We start from the raw sequence: 25,167 nt of genomic DNA, 5'->3' as shown, positions 1-25,167 counted from the left end.
TTTTCTGTTACTTTAGAAAGAGTAGAAGTAATTGAAATGGGATGATAATTGGATGGGAGGTATTTGTCACCTTTTTTTAGGAACTGGCTGGATATGATCAAATTTCCAAGCAGAAGGAAAAACACCTTTGGAATAAGAAAGAGAAAAAAGGTGGCAAAGAACAGGAGTAAATTGAGGAGCACAGGTTTTGAGAACAAGCAAAGAAATACCATCAAGACCTGGAGCTTTCTTGGCATCAGTATTGTTCAAAATCTTTCTGATATCCTTTTGACAGAAGGGCACAGGAGGTAGTGAATGGAGTGTGTTAGGAATGGTTGGAGGTATTTTACCAAGATCATTAATACATGATTTGGAAGAAAAATGGCATGCTAGCAGGTCAGCTTTATGCTTCATGACAATAGAAACCTCTGGTTTTGACAGAGGTTTGAGCAGAGATGGGCAAAATTTGCGGCCAGTCACTTTGGCAAGAGATCACAATGCTCGGCTACCATTAGGGCAAGAAGCAAGTTTTCTACTCTTAACCTGGTCAAAATCTAATTTGGACTGATTAATAACTACTTTACAATTGTTGCGAGATCTGGTGCAGGCAGAAAATAAAACAAAGAATTGGAAACAAGACAATTGCGATATGCAACATTCTTCTCTTGAATAGACTTAGCACATATATTGGAAAACCAAGATTTACATAAAGGACACACTTTTAAAATGGAGTGTGGAATAAAGGATTCCATTCCTACAAGAATAATTTCACTGACATGATCTGAGCAAATGTTGACATCAGAAGTTTTGAAACAGTAATCTGACCAAAGAAAGAATAAAAGAAATCTTGTTGGTTATCAAATTTTACATTCTTGTAATGCCAAACAACACAAGGTTAGGAATAGCCACGAGATAAAGGCTCCATTGGGAAGAAAAAATCGCTAAGATTATCATTAGCATTAGGCACATGATGCAAGAAAGCAAGCTTATATAGCATCAGCCAAAAAAAATCCCCTATTTAACCCATCCACTCACTCCAAATGTTTGTCAAGTTCTGCCTTGAATCTATTTAAGCTATCAACTTCTAAAATGACAGATGGAAGTTTGTTCTAGCAATGAACCACCTGCTGGCTAAAGGCAAACTTCTGCACATCGATTCTATAATTGTCTTTCCTCAATTTGAATGTATGCCCTCTCAGGATTTATTCTGAGCAAGAGGAAGAATCCCATCCACATTGAGCATGCTCAAACCATTCAAGGTTTTATACACCTCAATCAGATCACCTTGCAGGCGCCTAGTCTCCAGACACTGTAATTTGCAAAACTTAAGCCTTTCTTTGTAAGTGTAATCCTTTGTTCCATTCACTAATCTTGTTGCCCTTCTCTGTATTCATTCGAACATCTCTACATCCTTCTTAAAATGAGGTCTCCAGACCTGTATACAGTACTCATGGTGTGACTATTGCCTTATACAAGGGGATAATCACCTCCTTATCCCTGCTAGAACAATTCCTGTATATCCTTGACAAGGCACAATGAGCTACTCTTTCAGACCGTCTGCACTGCTCAGAAAACTTCATATCTACCTGCAAAATTACCCCCAGGTCCTTTTCATTCTCTACCACTGTCAGTTTGGTATCACAGAGTTGATACATTACTCTGGGATTACTGCTTCCCATGTGTAGTACTTTACATTTGTCAATGTTAAACTTCATTTGCCACCTCTCAGCCCATCTGCTCAACTTTTCTAGATCCTGATGCAGCAGTGTACTGTCACCTTCATATCATCTGCAAACTTGGACATTAAATCTGATATACCATCATCAGTATCATTTATAAATACAGAAAACAACAATGGACCCAACACTGAACCCTGAGGGACACCACTAAGTCCACGAAGAGCAGTTTCCATTGATTAGCACTATGTCTTCCCCCACTCAACCATCCCTTTACCCATAGCAACAATTTGCCTCCAATGCCACACTGCTCCCGTTTGTGCAGAAGCATTCCATGTGGAACAGTATGAGGCTTTTCTAAGATCCAAATATATGATATCAAAGTTATTCTTTGCATCCAGTTCCTTTGTGGCTATATCATATTATCCAATGAAATTAGTCAGACAAGACTTCCCCTTAAGAAACCCATGCTGTGTCGGAGCTATAACTGAAGTCTTGTCTAATGATCCTACAATGCTTCTTTAACCAGTGCCTCCATTAATTTCCCTGGAACAGAAGTTAAACTAACAGGTCTGTAATTATCTGTGTCTCCATTTGATTCTGCTTTGTGGATTGGGGTCACATTTGCACATCTCCAGTCCATGAATGCCTCCACTGGGTCAAAGGAAGCTGTCATAATTAATGCAAAGGGTTTACTAACTTCCTTTGCTGCCTTCTTTAATATAACTGGGTAGATTTCATCCACCTCAGGTACCTTTCTTATGTTTATCTTCAAAACTTTGTCCTCCACTTTACTCTCAGTTATTACAAGATTATCTAGTTTACTGCCAGAGTTTAATACACTTCTGGCATTCCCCTTCCTGAATAACTCCTCATGTGTGAATGTAGAGCAAAATATTCATTTAGTTTGTTAGCTACTTGATCAGGATCATCAACAGTTAAACCATCGATATTAGTTGGACCAATCTGAATCATCCACTTCTTTCTAGAGTTTACATAAGTAATGAACTCTTTGCTGTTTTTCTTTGTATCCTTTGCCAAAGATTTCTCGTAATCTGCCTTCACCTGTCTAACCTCCTTTGTAACTTGGTTACAGACCAGCTTATATCTATCATAGGCTTCTGTGTCACATGTTAATTTATATGTATCCCATGCATTTTTCTTCTCTGTCACATGTCTAATTAGTTCATCTGACATCCATTTTGGCCTAAATCTTGAACAATATTTCTTAGTTGGTATGAAAAAGCCTAGTAGCTTCCAAGATTAATTTGTTGAATGCTTCCCATTTTGAATTTCCTGTTGGTAACAACAGTTGGTTCCACAGTATAGAATTTAAATACTGTCCCAGATCACAGTAGTCACCATTATGAAAGCAGAAACCCTTCTCTTTACCCTTGATGGTAGTTACCTCTTTGAGTAAATCAAACTTCAGCACACTGTGATCACTGCCACATAGTGGTTCCTTTTTCTGCAGATTCTTGATGCATGAAGAATCACTACTGATAATCAGATCAAGAGTATTACTCCCTCTAGTTGCCTCCTGAACATGCTGCTGTAGAAAACAATCATCCAATAAATCCACAAAAGCCTTGCTAGTTTGTGAGTGACCATCCCACAATCGATATCTGGGAAATTAAAATCCTCCCTTATAAGACGCTCTAATTTACTGGCCCACTCAATTTCTTTGCACAATTGCTCATTATATTTATCAGATTCATTAGGGCCTATAACACACAACCACTCTCATTTTTTCTTTCCCAGTGCTTATGTCACACCAAACAGACTCAAAAGTGCACTGTCCACCCACATCAATTGGATGCACTTCCTTACATTTTATGTGTCTCTTAACTAACAGCATAACCTCTTCTCCCTTAGTGTCCTGTCTATCCTTTCTGTACATATTGTACTCCCCAAATTCCAGTTCTGCACTGCTTATGCCTGTGTGACACCATGCCTCTGATATCCCAACAATATTTGCCTTTGATGTCTTGACTAGCACTTCAAGCTCATCGAATTTATTAACTATACTCCTAGCATTGGTGTACATGCAAGTATACATGCACCTGTTTCTACTCTTAGTTACCCTAACACAGCCCATGTATTTAATTGTTCCACTATGACTCCCAGCAGTCCTGGAAATTCCCATTGCCTTGCTTTCCAGGCTGCTGCTCAATTGCATTTCAATAGAAATATGCAAGAATCACTTTTACCTCTTTCAGCGGTTACTGTTAATCTATTAGTCCGTGTATCCCCCCAAGCTAGCAATTTTCCGACCCACCTAACCCTGCCCTGATAGCATCAGCAAATATTCTTGCACCCTTTCTATTTAAGTGTATCCCCTCCCTGTAGAAGCAGTCTCTCCTGTTAACAAGCACGGACCAGGGTGATAAAAAGTATACACCTTGAGCCTTGCACACTCTTCTGAGGGTCGAATTGATATACAAAGCTATCATCACATACTCCTTCCTATAGTGTTTGGGCAGAATTGCAGCACTTTCAAATTTCAACACACTTTTTTTCAGCGTTGTCTTGTACTAGTAATTCTGCCGGTCTCCTACTCTTAATATCATTAGTGCCAACGTGTACAACAAAATCACGTTGTGCCCCATGATATCTGCCCTACAACGTCATCAACCTTTGCCCTTGGCAGACATTCTCTGGTCCTGTTTCATGTATCCTTTTTGCACAATATGTTCCCCATTTTCCTGACAATAGAGTCACCAAATTGTCAAACTAATAGAACAAACTTATCTGCGAAAAGACCTAAACCTCCCAATCAATTTCTTGTTCCTTTAAAAAATATTCGTGGTTTCTGTTCTAATCTCAATGATGTCCATTTCCACTTACAGTCTGCCAAACCTCATATACTCTTTCTTACAGAATCCCAATAATCAGTTGATTCAACCACTGCCGATCTCAGTTATCTGAATTATTCGCTGTATGATTCCTTTTACTTGAAAGGTGATTCTTGTGCATATGTCTGTTCTGATTTTCTCTCTCAGAGATTTAGTAATTTGGTTTCTCCTTTTCGATCTTCTCCTTACCTCATTGTATCACATTCATCTGTTGTGTTTTCAACTCCGCTAATCACTTGGAGTTTTTTGACTTCCTCTCTTTGCAACTTTACTTTCTCCGATCCAACTCTCCTAACAGTGAGGTAATTTTCCTTGCTGATTTTTTATGTTTACAACTCCAGGTGGCTTCCATTTTCTAGTCACACCGACCCAGCTGGGCGAGATGCTGAGGCTTTTACAATTACTAATGATCTTGCACAGATTGTTCATTTACCTAGAAGAATACCGGACGATCCTAACCATACAGCCAACACACTTAATCCTTTTTTCACAAAGAACCTTTCTAAGTACACGGTCAATGTGAGTGGTCCTTTAGGCACCTCAAATCACAACTTGGTGATTGTCTCTTCTCCAATGGAGCCTTTATCTTGTTTGTATCTTGTTTGTATGCCTGTATCTTGGCATTACAAGAATGCAAAATGGGATGACCTGCGAGATTTCTTTTCTTCTTTTCCTTGGTCTGATTACTCTGTGTTAATACTTCTGTTGTCAGCATTTTCTCGGATCATGTCAGTGTAATTATTCTTGTAGGGATGTATCCTTGATTCCACATTCAACCTTAACATATCATGCTTTTTCTAAACCTTGGTTTTCTTGATTTTAAATGTGCTGCTAAGGCTGTTCAAGAGTGAAGTTGCATATCACAATTGATTTGTTTCCTGATCTGCTTGTTGATTTTCTGCCTACACCAAAGCTCGCAACAATTGTAAAGCAATTATTAATCAGTCCAAATTAGATTTCGAACAGGCTAAGAATAGAAAACTTTCTTCTTGTCCAAATGGTAATGGAGCAGTCTGGTTTTTTACCAAAGCTAATTCCCGGAACTTTTGTCCATCTCTGTTTCCACCTCTTTGAAAACGAGATGGTTCTCTAGCAGATCTGCTGGCATCCTCTTCTAATTTGTCTATTGATGATATTGGTAAATCACCTCCCGCCATTCCCAGTACACTCCATTCAAGAACTTCTATGGTCTTTTCTCAAAAGGCTGTCAGAAGGATTTTGACAGTTCTTGATTCTAAGAAAGCTCCAGGTCCTGATGGTATGTCTGCACTTGTTTTCAAAACCTGTCCTCCGGAACTTACTGCTATTCTGTATCGGCTCTTTCACTCTACTATTCCAAAGGTGTTTTTCTTTCTGCATGGAAATTTGCTCATATCCGCCAGTTCCTTAAAAGGGTCACAAATCCCTCCCATCTTTCTAAAGTAATGGAGAAATCAATTAACCACCAACTCTTAAAACTATCCAGAAAACTTCCATCTGATCAGTGATCACCAGTATGGATTTTGTCCTTGTCGACCCACTGGTGATATTCTTGTTTATCTTCCCATCTATGGATAGATTCAATGGGAAAGCTTGATGATGATGATGAAGACAAAAGTGGGTTTTGTTTTCATCATCATCTAAAAAACTGATCATTAGTTTTCTTCCAAATTTGTCATCTAAAAAACTGGGAATAAATTTTCTTTCAAATTTTCTTCCAAGCAGCTGTTCACTCTGTACAAATCACAAATCTGCTCTACAATGGAATATTGTTCCCAAACGTTGGGCTGTGCCCTCTCTCAGGCTTTTAGATTTCATTCAAATGAGGCAGTTAGCTTAATGCCTTTTCTATAGATACTTCCATGGGCACCATAGAAGGGAATTATAGAAGGCAATTTTTTTTTTTAATTGCCTTCTATAATTCCCATTCCCTCTTACAAAGCTGTCTGAACACGTGCCCAAACTAGTCAACATCCTCTTACTGTCCAATTTAAACTTCACAGAACCAAATTTTCTTCATCCTCATTTATTCATTTAACTTCTGTTCTCTGGAACTACCTTCCTTCATACTTGTCTGAAAAATTATAATGTGTAGAAGTTCAAGTCCGATGTCAAAAGATATCTTCTTTCATATTCTCTATCTTCAACCAACGCATGGTACTAAGTATTGTAGGTTATAATACCCCTCGTGTTTGGGATTTTCATTAAAAAAATAATTATAAATAATACGAGTTACCAAGCTTTTTCTTATTTTTTACTGAATAAGAGGGTTTGTTGAAGATTTTACTTTAATGTATGTCAGATGAACTGATGAGGCTGGTGGTAAAGAAGAAAAATGCAAGGGATCATTGTAAGTTATGAGGTACACAGAAACCTACAAAATGTAAAACTGATCGGCAGCCAGGTCTCTAAGGGGGGTTAGAGTCAAGCTGAGTTAGATTATGAGAAGCCTTTGACTAATAATGGAAAAAATGTAACAAAGCATTCTTTTCCAATGTTAACCCCAGAATGAAAGGGATGAACTAAGCTGGCTCCCTAGATAGAAATGCCCTGCAGTAAGAAAGTGATGCTCCGGTTCACCTTTAGCATTAGCATTAGTAGAGGCATTTGATGCAAGAAAGCAAGCTTATGCAGCATCAGCCAAAAAAAAAAGAAAAAAAAAAAACCCACTTCCACTTCACCCCTCTGTTCGTTCAAAATACCTGTCCAGCTGAGCCTTAAACTTATTTAGGCTATCAACCTCCACTACAAGGGATGGAAGTCTGTTCCACCAACCAACCACCTGCTGGCTAAAGGCAAATTTCTGCACGTCTGTCCTACAACTGTCTTTCCTCAATTTGAATTTATGCCCCCTGAGGTGATTATTCTGAGCTAGAGGAAGAATCCCATCAGCATTGAGCATGCTCAAACCATTCAAAGCTTTATACACCTCTATCAGATCACCTCACTGGTGCCTAGTCTCCAGACACTGTAATTTGCAAAACTTAAGCCTTTCTTCGTAAGAGCACCCCTTTGTTCCATTCACTAATCTTGTTGCCCTTCTCTGTACTCATTCCAGCAGTTCTACATCCTTCTTGAAATGAGGCCTCCAGACCTGTATACAGTACTCTAGGTGTGGCCTGACCATTGCCTTATACAAGGGAATAATCACCTCCTTATCCCTGCTGGAAAAATTTCTGTGTATCATTGACGATACTCCATGAGCTACTCTTGCAGCCCGTCTGCACTGCTCAGAGAACTTTTTATCTGCCTACACAACCACCCCCAAGTCCCTATCATTCTCTACCACTGTCAGTGTAGTACCACAGAGTTGATACATTGCTCTGGGGTTGCTGTTTCCCATGTGTAGTACTTTACATTTGTCAATGTTAAACTTCATTTGCCACCTCTCAGCCCATCTGCTCAACCTTTCCAGATCCTGTTGCAGCAGCATAGTGTCAGTGGTGTCCTTGACAACCCTGCCAACCTTTGTATCGTCTGCAAACTTGGACATTAAGCTTGATATACCATCATCAATATCATTTATAAATACAGAAAACAATAATGGACCCAACACTGAGCCCTGAGGGACTCCACTAATAACATTAGTCCACGATGAGCAGTGTCCATTGATTACCACTCTCTGTCTTCTCCCCCTCAACCACCCTTTATCCATAGCAGCAATTTGCCTCCAATGTCACACTGCTCCAATTTGTGTAGCAGTCTTCCATGTGTAACAGTATCAAAAGCCTTTCTAAGATCCAAGTATATAATATCAAAGCTATTCCCTGCATCCAGTTCTTTTGTGACTGCATCATAGTATCCAATCAAATTGGTCAGGCAAGACTTCCCCTTAACAAAACCATGCTGTGTCCGAGCTATAACTGAAGTATTGTCTAAATGATCCTGCAGTGCTTCTTTAACCAGTGCCTCCATTAATTTTCCTGGAACAGAAGTTAAGCTCACAGGTCTATAATTACTTGTGTCAGCATTTGATCCTCCTTTGTGAATTGGGGTCACATTTGCACATTTCCAGTCTATGGGTACCTCCCCTGAGTCCAAGGAAGCTCTCATAATTATGGCTAAGGGTTTGCTTACTTCCTTTGCTGCCTCCTTTAATATAACTGGATAGATCCCGTCCACCCCGGGTGCCTTTCTTGTGTTTATCTTCAACAGTTTCTCCTCCACTTTACTCCCAGTTATTTCAAGATTCTGTAGCTTACTGCTAGAGTTGAATACACCTCTGGCATTCCCCTCGCTGAATAACTATTCATGTGTGAATGTCGATGCAAAATATTCATTTAGTTTGTTAGCTACCTGAGCAGGATCATCAACAGTTGACCCATCAATATCAAGGGGACCAATCTGATTCAACCCCTTCCTTCCAGAGTTTACATAAGTAAAGAACTCTTTGCTGTTTTTCTTTGCATCCCTTGCCAAGGATTTCTCGTAATCTGCCTTCGCCTGCCTAACCTCCTTTGTAACTTGGTTACAGATCAACTTGTATCTATCATAGGCTTCTGTGTCATGTGTTAATTTGTAAGTATCCCATGCATTTTTCTTCTCTGCCATATGCCTCATTAGTTCATCTGACATTCATTTTGGCCTAAACCTTGAACAATATTTCTTAGTTGGTATGTAAAGCCTAGTAGCTTCCAAGATAAGTTCTTTGAATGCTTTCCATTTTGAATTTGCTGTTGGTAACATCATCAGTTGGTCCCACTGTATAGAATTTAAATACTGTCTCAGTCCATCGTAGTCGCCTTTACGGAAGCAATAACCCTTCCCTTTACCCCTAATGGTAGTTACCTCTTTGAGTAAATCCCACTTCAGCACACTGTGATCACTGCCACCTAGTGGTTCATTTATTTGCAGATTCTTAATGCATGAAGAATCACTGCTGATAATCAAATCAAGAGTATTACTCCCTCTAGTTGCCTCCCGAACATGCTGATGTAGAAAACAATCATCCAATAAATCCACAAAAGCCCTGCTAGCGTGTGAGTGACCAGCACCCAAATTCCAGTCAATATCTGGGAAATTAAAATCTCCCATTATAATAATCAACCCCGGGGGCTCACATCTGGTGAGTATGGGCTTGGCACACCCAGGGTCCTGAGCTGGATATCATCATTCTTCTCTTTTTTGGTGATTCCCTTCTAATTTTGACACTCACACTCTCTCTCTCTCTCTCTCTCTCTCTCTCTCTCTCTCTCTCTCTCTCTCTCTCTCTCTCTCAGGGTTACTCGGGAACTGTTTTTTTTTTTTTTTTTCCTGGTGCAGCATAAGCCTCAGGCTTCCTTGCATCATATGGATATTAATAATAATAATAATAATAATAATAATAATAATAAGACTCTCTGATTTACTGGCCCACTCTATTTCCCTGTACAGTTTCTTATTATACTCATCAGAGTCATTAGGCCTATAGCACACTCCTACTCTCAATTTTGATCTCCGAATGCTTATGTCACACCAAACTGTCTCAACACTGCACTGTCCAGCGATGTCGACTGGCTTCATTTCCTTGGTTTTTATGTGTTTCTTAACTAATAGCATAACCCCTCCCCCCTTCCTATCCTGTCTATCCTTTCTCTAGACGTTGTACTCCCCAAATTGCAGTTCTGCATCCCTTATATCTGTGTGACACCACGTCTCTGATATCCCAACAATATCTGCCTTTGATGTTTTGAGCAATACCTCAAATTCATCAAATTTATTTACTAAACTCCTAGCATTGGTGTACACGCAAGTATACTTGCACCTGTTTCTATTCTTAGCTACCCTAACACAACCCATGTGTTTACTTGTACCGCAATGGCTCCCAGCAGTCTCTGAAATAGGAGCGGCAGTGCGTAGCACACGCTTCTTGATTAGACCGGGGTTCAAGCCCGTGCCCACCAAATACGGAGGATGTGGAAAGGTCAGGGAATGACTACCGCATATTTCTGGAGCAATATGGCCTTAGTTGCTAATGCTCCTAAAAAAAAAAAAAAAACCAAAACCAGTCTCTGAATTATCATGCATCTTGTTTTTCAGGCTTCTGCTCATTCTAATAGAAGCAGTGCAAGAATCTCTTTCACCTCTGCCAGTGGCTACTGTCAATTTGTTGGTCTTTGTCTCCCCCCAAGCTAGCAGTTTTCCGACCCACCTAACACTGCCTCGATAGCATCAGCAAATATTCTTGCACCCTTTCTATTTAAGTGTATCCCATCCCTGTAGAAGCAGTCTCTCCTGTTAACAAGTACAGTCCAGGCTGAAAAAAATTCTACCCCTTGAGCCTTGCACAATCTTTCCAGGGCCGAATTGATCGAAGGCTCTCATCATATACTCCCTCCTATCGTGTTCCTTTACCAGTTCTTGTGGTGGTGGGAAGAGTCATTATTTTCTTTTGAAATTTTCTAAATGTTTATAACTATTGATGATCCTCTTCAGATTTCAGACAAACCAAATAAGCATTTTTCATCTACATTCATGTGTGAAGAAGTTTGTTGTGATAGAATACCAGAAGTATACCAAGCTATAACTGGGCATAAAATGATTTTGTGATAACAGAAAAGAAGGTGGAAGAGGAAACTGTTTTAGTTAAAAGTAAATTTAGCACCTGCAGTAGAGGGAATCTGTCCAATTATATTAAAAGAAGAAGCAGTAGATTATGCCCATATCTTTGGGCATAATTATGAGAGCATTCTTTAATTCAGGCTGCACCTTCCTGAATTCCCATAACCTTCCATTGAAGATTTATTGGCTGATAACATAAAAGCTTGGGGATTATTTGTACCATAAGATAATACTAATAACTAGTTAAAGACAAAACACTTGGCTAAGATAAATGAGTTTGATTTGTATATGTTTATTCCATTGTTTAGGAGGAGGGATTGATAAGTTAACCTTGCCATTAAAGAAAATAACCATAACTGCTACTAATATTTATAGTTCTAGATAATTATCTCTAATATTAGTACAGAACTGCCAGTGTATACACACAATATTTTGTTTGTATTAGTCAATTGCAGCAGTAGCGTAAAACGCATCAATTGTATCTGATATTGTGACTACCTTCCCAATGAGTTATCATGATATTGCACTACCACGAATAAGTAACAATTGAATGGAGAAGACTATTGTTACTTATTTGAGGTAGTGCATTATCATAGTAACTTGTTGTGAAGGTAGTCAAAATATGAGATACAATTAAGTCTGCCTTTTACACTACTGTCATAGTTCACTACTACAAACAAAATATTGTGTATATACATTGGCAGTTCTGTTGTAAATTTCAAATTCGTAGTTTATTATGCCTTGTGCGTTTATTTTTCTAGTACTCTAATATTTCTGTATTTATAAATGATATTGATGATGGTATATCAGTCTTAATGTCCAAGTTTGCAGACGATACGAAGGTTGGCAGGGTTGTTAATGACAGTTCGCTGCTGCAACAGGATCTAGAATGAATACAGAGAAGGGCAACAAGATTAGTGAATGGAACAAAGGGTTGCTCTTACGAAGAAAGGTTTAAGTTTTGCAGATTACAGTGTTTTGAGACTAGGCACCTGTGAGGTGTATAAAGCCTTGAATAGTTTGAGCATGCTCAGTGCTGATGGGATTCTTCCTCTTGCTCAGAATAATCACCTGAGAGGACCTAAATTCAAATTGAGGAAAAACAGTTGTAGGATAGATGTGTGGAAGTTTGCCTTTAGCCAGCGGGGAGTTGGTTGATGGAACAGACTTCCATCTTATGTTGTGGAAGTTGATAGCCTTAAATAAATTGAAGACTGAGCTGGACCGGTATTTGGAACGAACGGAGGGGTGAAATCGGAGCTTTTTTTTTGGCAGCTGCTGCATAAGCTTGATTTCTTGCATCGTATGCTTCTATTAATGATAATACTAATGCTAATGCTAATTAGTATACTTTTTGCAATGCCATTTCAGAGTTGTTAACTGTTGTTTGTAAAAGGCACATCTTTGATCTCCATGTCATGTAGAGGTTAAAAACACTAAACATCTTTACTGCTTTGTACCTTTCTGGTAATTGTTTATTAATCTAAATGAATCATGGGGTGTTGGTAAAATGTTTAAATGCACAAAATATTTAACGAAATGCATGGCTTCTTGTGAGATGGTGTATTATCCTGATGAAAGAGCCATTTTTTTCCAATTCTTGGTTGGGGGGTGGGAGTAATCATTTTCTTTTATAATTTTGTAATATTTAATAAATGATTATAGTTAGACCATAAAGTTATTGGTTACCCCCTCATATTTATTTATTTCAAACCAGTTTAAGTTGTATTAACACAAAAATGTATTTTATTTTTCTTTCTCATGCTGCTTTCAGTCGACAAAGGTAAATGAAATACTAAAAGAAATGTTTATATGTTTAGTTTCTTCTCTTTTATAGTTCTATGTTTTTTTTTTTTGAAGTTAGGTGTTGTCTTAAGATCCAATTTAACTTTTGTTTTGTCCTTTTCTTCACGCTGCCCCCTGTAGTCGACGCAGATCTTCTGTGCTAAGGCAGGTAGACCCCAAATGTAGGAGGGGACTTTATTGGTTGCTTATCTTGGTTTTGTGCATGTTATTATAAGATAGTTACAAGGCTGTACTTCTTGTTGGCAAATTGTAGAACAGCTTTTAAAAACTTTTTATTGTAGTTGTTTTTATATATGTTTATTAATGATTTCTTATTTTCATATATGTTATAGTAGTATATTTTTAAAATGATTTATTTCTTGTGTTGATAAAATATTCAATAGTATTAGCCTAGTTACTTTTTGCTTATGTGTGTTGCGTGTGTTATTCACACACGTGTGTATATATATATATACATATATAAATAAAAATAACACACACACATATATATATATATATATATATATATATATATATATATATGTGTGTATTATTTTTTTTTAAAAAATGTATATGATATAAATATATATATTTATATATATATATATACACACACACACATATATATATACAACCCATCCTGCTGTACTGTGTGAAATACAATCGCACATATGTTCTGAAAAGCAATCTATATCAGAAATGTGTGCTGTAACACACACATTTTCATTATACTGTCAGGGATAGTTTTCATAAAAGCTATAAATTATCAGTACTGCCCCCATTTTCAAATTTATTTTTACTAATATATGTTACACTATGATTGGCAGATAATATGTTAAAATTTAAAGTTTTACTGTGTTATTTATTGCAAGAAAATTGGAGGATTTTCCTCTCTCCTCTCTTCTGAAATAAGTGACTTCTAATCAGATCATTACATTTTCTTTTGAATGTGTGCCTTCTTTTGATGTCCAGATTCATATTGGAAATAATTTTCACCAAAATGTCCGTTTTTATTTCTTTAATGCTTGCTTTTTTTTTTTTTTTTTTTTTTTGGAACACTTGTTTTTCCCCCCTCCTCTTTTTGTTCTCATTATTTACATCAGTACTATTTCAGCTGCTGGTGCATATAGAAATGCTTCTCGGTTGCACACCATTCTTTAGTTTGGCTAGTGATGCCACTTGTTTCCATCCCTTCAGTATAATAAACACTTTATTTGTTTATACTGCTTGATACCATCATCATCAGCCATTTTCAATCCACTGCAGGATGAAGGCCTCTCCAGCAACTTTCCAGTTCCTTCTGTTTTGAGCACTGGCCATCCATTTACTACTCAAAAACTCATGAATTTCATCTATCCATCTCCGCCTTTGTCTTCCAGGTTTTCTTCTAGCTCCTCTTGGGTACCATTCTGTTATTTTCTTAGTCCATCTGTCATCATGTCTTCTAGCTATGTGTCCTGCCCAAGACCATTTTTGTTCTTTAGTTTTGATAAGAATGTCCTTTACTTGAGTTTGCTGCCTAATCCATGTGTTTCTCTTCTTATCTAACAGTCTGATTCCCAATATAATTCGTTCCATTCTTCGCTGTGTAGTTCTCAGCTTCTCTTCCATTCTTTTGGTGAGTGCCCAAGTTTCACTTCCATAAGTCATGGTGGGGAGTATACATTGATTCATTATTTTACATTTCAAACAAACTGGGATATTGCTCTTCAGTATGTGACTATATTTCCTGAATGCTATCCATCCAAAATTTATTCTTCTCTTGACTTCCAGCCATTTATCATTATTACAGCTAATAACTTGTCCCAGATAAGTATATGACTCCACCTTTTCAATTACTGCTCCTTCAATCATTATTTCCCTTTCCGTGGCATACTTGTTCATCATTACTTTTGTTTTAGCCATATTCATCTTTAGTCCAAAATCCTTACTAACTGTGCATAACTGATTAAGATTTTCCTCTAATTCTTTGGGATCGTGGCTTATGACCAAAATGTCATCTGCAAATCGTAAATGGTTTAGGTACTCTCCGTTCACATTGACTCCTTTCTGCGACCAGTCTAATCTTCTGAAAGCTTCCTCAAGGGCAGCAGTAAACAGCTTCGGAGATATTGTGTCTCCTTGTCGAACTCCTTTCTCGATTTTAAATTTCCTAACTGTCTTTGTCTAGTCTAATAAAGGATGTAGCACTCTCATATATTTTCTTCAAAATCATAATATATGGAGTATCTATGCCTTGTCTTTCCAGTACCCGAAACATTGCCTTATGCTGTATGGAGTCAAATGCCTTTTCATAATCCACAAATGCCAGGCATAATGGTGTTTTATATTCATTTGCTTTCTCCATTAGCTGTGATATTACGTGAAGGTGATCCATAGTTGAGAATCCTGTCCTAAAGCCAGCTTGCTCTTTCGGTTGATTCTCATCAAGTATTCTTTCTAATCTGTTAGTAATGACCCTTGTGAACAACTTGTAGATATGGGATAACAAGCTAATTGGTCTATAATTTCCAATTTCTGATTTATCTCCTTTCTTATGCAGCAAAACTATGATTGCATTATTCCACTGCTTAGGCATCACACCTTTTCTAATGCACTTTGTGAAGAGCCTTGCCAGTTTTTGTGTTATGTCTCTTCCTCCCAATTTTAACAACTCTACAGTAACTTCACCTTCCCCCAGGGCTTTCCGATTCTTCATTTTCTTCAATGCATGTTCTACCTCATCAGGAAGAATATCGGGTATGTCGTATGTGTTGCTACTTTGAAATCCATCTTCCCCACTGCTGGTATCATTCCCTCGCTCCTTGTATAATTCTCTATAGTAGTCTTCTGCTATTTGAATTATGCCTTCTCTGCTGTTTATAAGTACACCATCGCTATTCTTCAGTTTCAGTATCATTTGTCTTTCTGTACTACTGCTCATGGCTGCTGATTTCAATCCTTTGTTTTCCCTTAATGCTTGTTCTACTTTTCTTGTGTTAAATCTTCTTATGTCCTCTCTGAGTCTCTTTCTAATGGCTTTGCATAACTCAGTATACTCAATTTTCTCCCTGTCAGTGTTTTTCTTGCTCTTCATTTGTCGTCTTTGGTTCATCATGACAAGTGTTTCTTGACTAATTTTTTCTTCTTTGGATTTCTGTTTCCCTATAGGTTTCTTGGGCTTTATCACTTTCAGAAAGTTGTAATATTCCTCGTCGATATCTTGGTCCTGAGCAGTCTGCAGAAGCTCAAACTTGTTCTTAAGTTCCAGTACATACTGCTTTTTCTCCTCCTGTGTTATCTCAAAGACCTTTGTATTATTTACTTGAGTCAGTTTTTTCCTTTCCTTTCCTACATCTATATCAAGTGTACATCTTACCATTCTGTGATCGCTTCCAACATTTACCTTATTCAGGACGGTAACATCATTCACAATATATCTTCTGTTAGTGAGGATGAAGTCGATTTCATTAATTGTTAATCCATTTGGACTCTTCCATGTCCACTTTCTGTTCACCCTTTACTTGAAAAAAGTGTTCATTACTGACATTCCTTGAGATTCTGCAAATTCCACAAGTCTTTCACCTCTTTTATTTCTTTCACCAATTCCAAAATTTCCTATAGTTCCTCTTTCTGTGCTGTTTTGCCTTTTTCCAACCTTAGCATTGAAGTCCCCCATAATAATAGTGTAGTGGGTTTTCTGCTCATCTAGAAGACTCAATTTCAGTGTACATTTCTTCAACCTCTTCATCATCATGCTCGATGTTGGTGCATAAATCATTATAATCTTTAGCATGTACCTCTTAGAAATCTTGAGTATTAGTCTTGAGACCCTTGGTGATGTACTTTTGAATTCCAAAATGTACTTTTGAATTCCAAAATGTTGTTTTTAAAATCTTTATGGACCAGAAACCCAACTCCACCTTCACTCCTTTCACTGTTTCCATTGGTGTACAGCAGATTTCCGCTTGATAAACTGATAAGTGATTAATTTCTTCTTCTTGTTTCAGCCAAACCGATGATATTCCAATTCACATTTTCTAATTCCTTTTCCAGCTCTAATATCCTGTCTTCACTGCTTGATACCACCCCCGATATAATTCTTGACTACTTAATTCTTTTCTTGGGTAGTAAGGCTGTATATATGTGGAAACTGTATATAATTTTTTACACATAAAATACATAACAAATCCACATTTGCAACGTGGGCTCACAGACACATTGCAGTTTTTTTTTTAATAAATTTAAGGAGGAATTGGACAGGCATTTGGAGGGAATGGTGTGTTTTTTTTTTTGGCTGATGCTGCATAAGCTCATACACTTGCTTTGTTGCATCGCATGCCACTACTGCTGCTGCTAGTACTACTACTACTACAACCTTAAACTGAAATGGTGCTAGTGAGAAATAGACAAATGTGGCGATGCATGGGTTTTGTATGGATAAGTTCCAGATTTTGTGTATCTAAGGGCAGACAAGGTTTTAAGTACATATGTGCATAATTTGAAACACTTGTAAGATAGCACAATATAGCAGGATGAGCTGTATATCTATATGTATTTGTGTACACATGATATATATATATATATATGGTGTGTGTGTGTGTGTGTGTGTGTGTGTGTGTGTGTGTGTGTGTGTGTGTGTGTGTGTGTGTGTGTGTGTGTGTGTGTGTGTGTGGATATATTAATTTGCCAGTTGATTTGCTTTATACCTTCCCCTCCTTTCTTCAGCTATATATCTGCATCAGCAAATAATGTGCCTGACTGTAGTCTCCACAAAGTAGTTCTCTGTCTTCAGGCTCCCCTGTGGATTATTATTTACAACTCACTGCTGTATGCTTTCGATTACATGTATGCAATTTTTATTTTATTAGCATTTTATTTTTTAAACTGGCTTGCATGTAATTTTGTATATTAATATTATTTTAAAGTCTTTATTTTTATTTCAGAGTAGTCAGTTTTGTTTAATGTGTTTTGCTACGGTATGCATGGCTATCATTTCAACTCCTCCACATTTTTAGCTTATATATATATCCTGAAATTAATATTCATTTTACACAAATATTTCAGTACCAGAAAAAGCTTTGCCCATCCTTTGCTTTAATGTTAAAGTGCTTAAGCCAACCTTATGTAATAAGTTTCAACATCTGTATTAAAATATCACATCACATCTTAGTTATTCAACTGTTTCTCATTTATTTGCCATTTCTTTTAAATGGTGTAGGTATACTCAATGTGTATATTTACATTATGATAAAAAAAATTAGCATTATATTCAGCCTTTAGCCACAAAAAACATTCAAAAGTTGCTCTTCAGTTTGTGTTGGGTAATCACTGTTTAGAGTAATGAGAAAGAATGGGCAGTTCATTTTGTTCATTTTGAAACTCTTATTAGTTAAGCTTTTCATTTTGCATTTTGCAGGTATTCTGATAAAATAGTTAAATCCAGTAGCAAACATTTTGCATCTTTTAGACCAATTCCATTCATGTGTATTTTCTGAATAATATGGTCTTTAAAAAAGAAGGTAATGTGAGATATGAAAAAAACCATTTAGTTTTTTCATATTTTTACCTGTCATGTAAAGATATGAAAAAAACTATATGGTAAAGATATATAAAGATTTCCATAGGCTGATAATTTTCTGATTCATTGATTGCTGTTAACTTTTGTTAGTATAAAATAATTAGTACAATTATTATAATCATAAGTACAAAATAATTAGCAATCTGTGCAAAGCAGAATATCAGTGCTGCTTATCTCTCCTGTGACTTGATGACATTGCTGTATTTTTGGTGTGCATTGGCAGACATGGTATCAAATAAATATAACTTGAAACGTAAGAATGGTTTGTTACGATGAGCTATAATGCTCCATCTTACAAGTTGGGTTTAGTCATGTTTTTTTGAGCATTTAACAGTCTATATTCTTTCCTGACAGGTAAAGTTTTATATATACAGGATATCCATCAAATAATTGTACACAGAGATGAATGGCATGCATATACTTGACAGGTAGATCATTGTTGATTGAAGTGCAAAAGTAGCTTTCTCTCCCTCCCTCTCCATCCATCCATTTACCCCTCTGTCCACTGAACAACCCACTGATCCATGTGTTCTTCGGCAATTTTGCCACGTTAGTTATTATTGAAATGTGATTAAATTCATTTTGCCATAGTTTTATGAATTGAGGCACAAGTGTTTTTGGTAGAGAAAATGTTTAACCTTTTCACCTTTAACCCATGAAAACAAAACAGAAAAATCCACAAATTTTGTAATGTTTCCAAAAAAAAAAAAATAAAAAAATAATAATTATGAATTTAAAATGCTATTTGCCTCCAATTTGTATCATTAATTGTGTTTAGTTGGGGAATTATAACCATAAAAAATTCACGGGACAAAAGACAGCAACACCCAGTCAACTCTTTGTTAATTTTCCATATTCTGAGTGTCCCTAGATTTTCATCCACCCTGCAACCTTATGACCAGGGGTCGTTAACCTGCGGCTCTTTGAGCATGTAACTGTGGCTCTAACTTTTAGCCCCTATGATGCACAATTTGAAATGGAGTTAGAGGAGTTAAAAATCAGGGACATGTGGAGTACAAGACTAAAATGCCTTAAAACTGAAATCGAGGATTTGGATAAGTAAAAGGGTGCCCTTGCAATTCTAGACAAATGGACGGTGATAGATGAGTTGAAAAAGCAAGACCAAATTGTGTTCAATGCATAGAGTAACTAACCAGACACATATATAAATTTGAAAATATTTGCGTTTGGACTTCACTCTGTTTTGGTTCGAAAAATTTTCGAATATGAACTATATTAAAAATAAATGAAGAAACCGTCTGAACAATATGAGTCTCTCAGTATGTTTAAAGATGAAAATTACGGCATACGTGCCTGATGTTGAGAGACTCGCTCAAGAAGTTCAGTAGCAAAAGTTACATTAATTCATACCTAATTGGATGTTTGTTATGTTTTTTTCAGTATTAATAAATAAAATTAAAAAATATATATTTTTTTAATAAAACACCTTCCCACTCTATTCTATTCCTTTAAAACTTCCCCACTCCCTTCCTCCTTTCAGCTTGAGCTGAGGTGCGGCTCTTCGGATTGTCTTTTTTTTTTTTTTTTAATTAGATCAAAAATGGCTCTTCACTCAAAAAAGGTTGCTGACCCCTGCTTTAGACAATAATTTGGAAAAAATATTTTTTTGGATATCAAGATCGTTGGTTGTAATGACATTTTTTAATTTTATTATTCAGTGTGTGTGTGTGTGTGTGTCAGTCAGTCAGTCAGTCAGAATTAAGAATAAATTTTTAAGCTTCCCCATTTTCAACTGTTTCTTGCTGTTCATCCCAGGAAACTTGATTAGGGAGTTCTGTACATCAGCACACTTAGAGCCCTGATTTATTTATTTATTCATTCATTTTTGTAATTAATTTATTTTTTGATGCAACTGCATATTAATGGCTGCAAATGTACTGAAAATGTATTAGTAGTGGCAAATGATGAAATTAACAAAGATTATACAGCATCAGCCAAAAAAAAAAAAAATAAAAAAATAAATAAAAAATAGATACACACCCATCAATACCCTCCAAGAATTTGTCTAGTTCTTCCTTGAATGTATTCAAACCACCCACTTCTGCAACAACAGATAGAAGCTTGTTCCAATAATCAACCACCCACCCATTGGCTCAAGGCAAACTTCTGCACATCTATCCTGCCAGCAATCATTCTTCCTCAATTTATGTCCAATTATGTGGGCAGTCTAAGCAGAAGGATGCCATCTACATTTAGTTTGCACAATACATTCAAGGCCATATACACCTCAATCAGATTTCCCAGAAGATGCATAATCTCCAGAAGCTGCAATTTGCAGAACCAAAGCCTTTCTAGGTAAGAGAACCCTTATGTTTACTTCACCAATCTGGTTGTCCTTCTCTGTACCTATTCCAGCAAATTTACATCTTTTCTGAGTTCAGGCCTCCATATCTGTATAAAGTACTCAAGATGCAGCCTAACCATGACCTTGTACATAGAGATAATCACCTCCTCATTCCTGTTAGCAAAGTTTCTCTTTATCATTGACAAAGCCCCATGAGCTGTCTTGCGGCATGTCTAAACTGCTCAGAGAATTTCATATCTGATTGCACAATTATCTCCAGGTCTTTTTTATTTTCCACTACTCTGATTTGCATGGTACGACTTATCAACTGATTGATAACTACAGTAAACCCCCGCTATTCGCGGGGGTTACGTTCCTGAGAAATGCCGCGAATACCGAAAACGCGAATACTGAGTTATGGCTTCCATAGTAATAAAGGGGTTCCGTTCCAAAGTATGAAATATATAAGAAAAACTAGTCTAAAATTTTGTCTATGTATGTATTATATGTACCTTCATAATATGACTATGTACATAGACAGTACATAGTGAAATGCAAGCATATGGCATCGAAATGAAATTAAGAAACAATTTAATATTAAATGGGTCAAGATTCAGTAGCGGGTACAGCCAATGAGAATGAAGTGAATGAAGGCAGCCGGCTCCACCCAGTGGGCGGAGTCAATTACGTCCTCACGATCACAACTGACAACTGTGCCACGAAGTGCGTGTCACACGTGTCGCAGTGCGTGTCACCCGATATTGACTGGAGCCTCCACATTGACGGGGGTCTGGGGGCAGAGCCCCCAGAAAAAAAAAATTAAATTAATTTCGGCCATTGATTAAATTACTTTTTTTATTTTCTTAGTTCAACCCCACGGAAAGTGTCAGTGCGGGAATGTTAAAAATTAAATTAATGAAGGATGCAAGTGCTGTTACCCGTACCTGTTATTTGTGTTTTGATATCACGTGGTTGCGGTTTAATCATGTCTTAATTACCATCGTAATTTAAAAGAAATAATATTTAATCGACTGAATAATTCTGGGGGTGTGGGGGCTGGAGCCCCCACATTGACGGGGGTCTGGGGGCAGAGCCCCCAAAAAAAAAAAAAATTAAAGTTATTTCTTTTTCTGAAAAATAAAGTGAAAGTTAAAGTGACGTGGCCACTTTCCTCCTCTTCTGAGCCTTCTCATTGGCTGATTAGTAATTCCTAATTACATTCTTAATTACCTTCGTAATTAAAAAAAATCACTTATCTGATTTTAAATGTGATTAAATTCCCCATTTATGAAATTCCGCTTAAACGGGGGTCTGGGGGCAGAGCCCCCAGAAAAAAAAATTGAATTAATTTTTAAATGTCGACTGATGAAAGTGACGTGGCCATTTTCCTCGTCTTCTGAGCCTTCTAATTGGCTGATTAGTAATTCCTAATTTCCCCAATTTCTGTGGCTCCTCGTGATTTTCTTTCTTGTTCAGCCACGTTGGGTGCAGGTGTGAATTGTAGGTATGTATTAATTTTTTTATGTTAATATTAAAATATATTAATTTTTAGGTATGTATTAATCTTTTTAGCTTTTCTGATAATGTGCATCCCAAATTTTCATTGTTAATGCTGGTGAAATCGGATAGTAAACAATATTTTTTTTAAAAAAAATCATCATAACCATTTCTGTTGTTCACGTGCATCCGCAATTCTCGTTGTTAATTAATGCTCGCGAAATAGTCTTTTTTGCAATTCCCTGGCGAAATTTACGTTGTGCTGTATTTCCTGCGGTTGAGAAAAGGGTTAGTTTTTGAAATTGTGGTGAAATCGGATAGTACGATTTTACATTGTGCTGTATTTTTCCGTTGCGGCGAAATTTACGTTGTGCTGTATTACCTGCGGTCGAGAAAAGGGTTAGTTTTTGAAATTGTTCAGTTTATTTGCTTTCCTTTTAGCGAAATTTCGGTTTAAATTACACTTTCCCCTTTCCTTTTTAGCTCAATCAGACTTATTCCAATGTCACGTGACATTTCGCGAACTCGTAGAAACGTGTATTTTTGTATGTGGATTTTTCTGATTTTCGCATTTATCCTTTGTTTTCAGCCTCCACTTTCGTTGCTGTGCCACGTGCCATCTGCGTGTCACTTCGCCTCCGCCGGGTGAGGAGAGGAGGGGGAACGCAGTGAGTGGGTGGAGTCAAAACCCGTCAATCACTGCTTTTTCCCTTCATCTCCTCGCCGCCATTTTTGTTGGCCGTACCCGATATTGAATCTTTACCATTAAATGTAATATTTATTAGAAATTTCGGCTAAGATTTAGTACTCGGTGCACCCTCTCTATACTCGCCGACACGGCAGTGATTGACGGGTGCTGACTCCGCCCAGTGTCACGTGTTCTCCTGAACATACGGAAACATCTGGCACGCGTGTCACCCGTGTTATGAATTTCGCTGTTAGAAGTGTCACGTGGTGTTAATACTTGATTAGCATATTATTTAATTTTATCGATGCGTAATTATAAAGCAAAAAAAGAAAAGTTGTTTGATTTTGGAAAAGGCTGAATAATACGTATATTATTCGTCCTGAATAATACATCCCCACAGAAAGGGGGGGGGGTCTGGGGGGCAGAGCCCCCCAGAAAAAAAAAAAAAAAAAAAAAACCCTCAATTTGCGTATTCGATTGTTAGTGACTTACTCTTTGGTTTCCCATGGTTGAGATGGGTGTCTGTTGTATTGGGTGATTTTTTTTTTTCCTGCGAAATATTAGTTCGAAAATGTTGGGTTGTTTTGAAAATATAATTCAATTGATGAGGTGAGTGGTTTTCTGTCGTTTTAGCATTTCTGTTGGGCATCAGCAATTTTCAGTGTTGCCCATGGTGTTAATTTTTTTTCCAGTGTTGCACGTGGTGTTAATTTTTTTTTTTAGATTTTAGATCAGTGATTATTAGAGTGCTTGTGATTAATTTTTTGATTTTAGCATTTCTGTTGACGGGCATCAGCAATTTTCAGTGTTGCACGTGGTGTTAATTTTTGTTACAAATAATACTAATTACTTGTTTTTTACAATACTAATTACTTGTTTTTTCCGGCCAGAAAGGCAGGGGATTGGGATCCCCGTCTAGTAATGTACGGGCGAGAAGAATCAAGGGTTGCACGTGGTGCGAATTTTTTTTAAACAAACAAAAAAGAAAACTTGTTTGGTGTTGGAAAAGGCTGAATAATACGTATATCGGGGGTGTGGGGGCAGAAGCCCCCACAGAAACGGGGGTCGGGGGGCAGAGCCCCCAGAAAAAAAAAAATAATGGTAAAGATTCAATATCGGGTACGGCCAACAAAAATGGCGGCGAGGAGATGAAGGGGAAAAGCAGTGATTGACGGGTTTTGACTCCACCCACTCACTGCGTTCCCCCTCCTCTCCTCGCCCGGCGGAGGCGAAGTGACACGCAGATGGCACGTGGCACAGCAACGAAAGTGGAGGCTGAAAACAAAGGATAAATGCGAAAATCAGAAAAATCCACATACAAAAATACACGTTTCTACGAGTTCGCGAAATGTCACGTGACATTGGAATAAGTCTGATTGAGCTAAAAAGGAAAGGGAAAAGTGTAATTTAAACCGAAATTTCGCTAAAAGGAAAGGCAAATAAACTGAACAATTTCAAAAACTAACCCTTTTCTCGACCGCAGGTAATACAGCACAACGTAAAATTCGCCAGTGAATTGCAAAAAAAGACTATTTCGCGAGCATTAATTAACAACGAGAATTGCGGATGCACGTGAACAACAGAAATGGTTATGATGATTTTTTTTAAAAAAAATATTGTTTACTATCCGATTTCACCAGCATTAACAATGAAAATTTGGGATGCACATCATCAGAAAAGCTAAAAAGATTAATACATACCTAAAAATTAATATATTTTAATATTAATATAAAAAAAATTAATACATACCTACAATTCACACCTGCACCCAACGTGGCTGAACAAGAAAGAAAATCACGAGGAACCACAGAAATTGGGGAAATTAGGAATTACTAATCAGCCAATTAGAAGGCTCAGAAGACGAGGAAAGTAACCACATCACTTTCATCAGTCGACATTTAAAAATTAATTTAATTTTTTTTTCTGGGGGCTCTGCCCCCAGACCCCCGTTTAAGCGGAATTTCATAAATGGGGAATTTAATCACATTTAAAATCGGATAAGTGATTTTTTTTAATTACGAAGGTAATTAAGAATGTAATTAGGAATTACTAATCAGCCAATGAGAAGGCTCAGAAGAGGAGGAAAGTGGCCACGTCACTTTAACTTTCCCCCTTTTTTTTTTTTCTTTTCGGTTGTATCCGACTTATTCAAATGTCACGTGATATTTTGTGATCCACGAAAACCGTATTTTTGTAACTTGAACTTTTGAAATTATTGGATTTATCCTGTTTTCAGCGGCCGTATTTGTTGCTGTGCCACCCGCATGTCACCTAGTACCGTTTGCCGAGGAGAATAGCGGGAA

At 37.2% G+C, this 25,167-nt stretch overlaps 1 protein-coding gene across 4 annotated transcripts in view; it reads left to right on the top strand.

Moving 5' to 3' along the window:
* The window catches only part of Cadps (calcium-dependent secretion activator 1), a 1,208,856-nt gene that overhangs the window by 104,281 nt on the left and 1,079,408 nt on the right, over positions 1-25,167 (top strand). For 3 of the 4 annotated variants that reach the window (XM_090389906.1, XM_090389908.1, XM_090389905.1), the window contains exon 4: positions 17,522-17,641. The exons of the other annotated variant lie outside the window; for it this stretch is intronic. In XM_090389906.1, the coding sequence (XP_090246032.1) occupies positions 17,522-17,641 (120 nt within the window). The remainder of the gene's footprint in view (positions 1-17,521; positions 17,642-25,167) is intronic. 4 annotated transcript variants of the gene reach the window in all.

Source organism: Mastigoproctus giganteus, chromosome 2, assembly GCF_048544385.1.
Source record: "Mastigoproctus giganteus isolate SK-2022 chromosome 2, ASM4854438v1, whole genome shotgun sequence".
Taxonomy (NCBI): Eukaryota; Metazoa; Arthropoda; class Arachnida; order Uropygi; family Thelyphonidae; genus Mastigoproctus; species Mastigoproctus giganteus.
This window is presented reverse-complemented; position numbering and strand designations above follow the sequence as displayed.